The sequence below is a fragment of the Austrofundulus limnaeus genome, unplaced genomic scaffold (assembly GCF_001266775.1).
Source record: "Austrofundulus limnaeus strain Quisiro unplaced genomic scaffold, Austrofundulus_limnaeus-1.0 Scaffold651, whole genome shotgun sequence".
NCBI lineage: Eukaryota > Metazoa > Chordata > Actinopteri > Cyprinodontiformes > Rivulidae > Austrofundulus > Austrofundulus limnaeus.
The window spans coordinates 104961-107445 of NW_013953053.1; the positions used below are offsets into that span (position 1 = coordinate 104961).

At 45.0% G+C, this 2485-nt stretch overlaps 1 protein-coding gene across 2 annotated transcripts in view; it reads right to left on the minus strand.

Annotated features, from left to right (window-relative positions):
* Positions 1 to 2117, minus strand: part of fdps (farnesyl diphosphate synthase (farnesyl pyrophosphate synthetase, dimethylallyltranstransferase, geranyltranstransferase)) — an 8611-nt gene extending 6494 nt beyond the window's left edge. Inside the window, exons 1-3 of one of the 2 annotated variants that reach the window (XM_014027470.1) lie at positions 1950 to 2117; positions 1412 to 1567; positions 1197 to 1337 (exon numbers count right to left, since the gene is read on the minus strand). In XM_014027470.1, coding sequence (XP_013882924.1) covers positions 1197 to 1337; positions 1412 to 1567; positions 1950 to 1952 — 300 coding nt within the window. In that variant the 5' untranslated portion in view covers positions 1953 to 2117. Of the gene's footprint in view, positions 1 to 1196; positions 1338 to 1411; positions 1851 to 1949 lie in introns of those variants that run through there. The other variant, XM_014027469.1, reaches the window with a different exon arrangement.
* Between the last annotated feature and the right edge of the window lie 368 nt (positions 2118 to 2485).

The following is a 2485-nucleotide window of genomic DNA, read 5'->3' on the forward strand; positions in this document are numbered from 1 at the left end:
ACTTATAAGCTCCGCCTCCACATGGACAAACAGGTTAGTCACATGCAAAAGAGGACCATCACCTAACAACAGGCTTGATTAGCTCTATTGTTCATAGAGGGTCATGTACCCCATCACCTGACCCGTGTCGTGTTATGTGAATGTAGTGAATGCAAGCGGGGGTTCAATGTCCCCTTGTTTTTGTCCCTCTCTCCCTTTGTGTTGGTATCGTTGGGGCCCTGATTCACACCTTTTGCTCACAGTGGGCGGAGTCATACTTGCAATAACAGCGTTGTAGGAGGAAGACAAAAACAAGGGGACATCGAGCCCCGCTTGCATTCACTACATTCACATAACACGACACGGGTCAGGTGATGGGGCACATGACCCTCTATGAACAATAGAGCTAATCAAGCCTATTGTTAGTAAGTGGCCCTATTTAGCATATGACTAACCTGTTTGTCCATGTGGAGGCGGAGCTTATAAGGCTGAGTTCACCTGAAACTCTCAGACTGAAGAAGTCTTTTGGAGGAGAGACGAAACGTTTCACTAAAGAAGAACCCGTCCAGAGGACCTACTGGTTTTTTCTTTTTGATTTTTTTCTACCTGGATTACTGAGCTGCATCAGGACATTTCAAAAGGTAACAGATCTTTGTGATAGGGTTGGGCAATATTGGCAATAAAATTAATCATGATTAATTGTGGTGTTTAGCCGACAATGATTAATTTGACGATTAATCCCCTGGAGTCCTTTATGTCCTGGTCACATGACCAATTTAGTGGGAAAGGTTTGCTCTTCATAAAAATATTTTTCAAACTGTGTCGAAATCCCAGACTTCAGGCTGTACTTCAAATTTTAAATTGTGTTGATAAATAAATGACAGAACTTTTGTTTAAATGTTCGTCACATTTGAAGCGATGAGGAGCGCCGAGCGGGCTGACCGGGGAGATCTCCACTCAGTCTGTCTGGTGGCATTAATCATATTAATCGTCAAGTACCAATAAATAATCGATTAATGTTTTTCTGACGATTAATTGCAGACGATATGATTATGCCCAACCCTACTTTGTAATATTTGGTTTATTTACATAATGACTTTAACTGCTGGATGTTCGGCCCCTCAGCTGTTGACCTGCAGGAACTGTGGCCCCCCGGAGTGATTTAGTTAAATATTTGCAATGATCCTCATTGCACGGCTGTAATGATAAACCCTCACCATCTCGATGCACCAGCCGACCACCAGGGCGCGCTGCACTCCGTCCTGGGTGAGCTGGGAAGGCGGAAGTAGCTCCCGGAGCGAGCCAATCACAGACAGCCCTCGGTTCTTCTTCCCTCCAGGTACATTGTAAACCATTACCTGTAACCCAACATCAGAACTAACACACCTGTCACAACACACCTGAGCATCAGCGGGACAACAACAACACGCACCTGTTTCAGCCTGCTCATCGCGTCGGTCAGACCGGGCTCCGTGAAGTCCCGCTCCGTCAGCTCCGTCAGCAGCTCGTCGAACTGCGCCTCGAACCGCTGCGGGTCCGACAGCAACGCCTTCCTGCCGCCGTGCGTCCCGTTACAAACCCCGTCCCCCTGCAGAGAGGCGGCACGCAGCGTCAGAGCCCGGCTGTTGAACCGGGACACGTCCCGGGACACGGCGGTTCTGAACACCAGCCTCAACAGCGCGCGACCCATTCTACACCAACACAGCTAAAATGTCCAAAACACTCAGCTAGCTGCCGAAACTACATGTTAGAGACGATGGTTAAAAAACACAACAACTCAAAGTTAGTGGTTTTAAAGTTTGTTCTCTTATTTCAGCAGGAAAACGATAAGAGGATAAGAGGATCGGCACAACTTCTCCTGCTGTGAAGCGTTAGCGGAGAGTTAGCTTCCCTGCTCCCTGTACGTTAGCATGTTAGCTAGGACTAAACCGATAAATGTATTTATATTTAATTCACACGTCTTTACTTACCATAATGACTGTGTGGTCTTATTCCAAAAAAGCAATGTAAACGAACAAATTATAATGTATTTTTCTTTTAATTCTCCCTAAGAACCGGAGGTCTTTAAACGCTTCTTGGAACCAGGATGTGCGGATTGTAGTTCTGTAGCTCCAAACTGTCGTTTTTATTCGGACCCGTCGAACTAAATGTCCCAGAGCTCCGTGCGAGTGGGCGGGGTTACAAAAAAGGTTCTATTTGACATCGAGCAATTTTATTGGTTCGTTGTATCGAACCAGGATGGGGTCTCGTTTCAGTTGACCAATAGGATTTAATGGGGGCGGGGCGTCAGTAGAGTGGTCTGATTGGGATAAAACAGTGGATTAAAACAGACAAAATCTAATTGTTTCACTTTATTTTATACTTTTTCCAGTGTCATTACATAAAAATGTGATTATTTGTAGTTGTTGAGAGAAGACCTAGTATAATTTAATAGAGAAACCACTGACCTATAAAAAAATTAATACAAGATGAGCTTTTCTCATAACTCAGTTGACTGGTGTTTGAG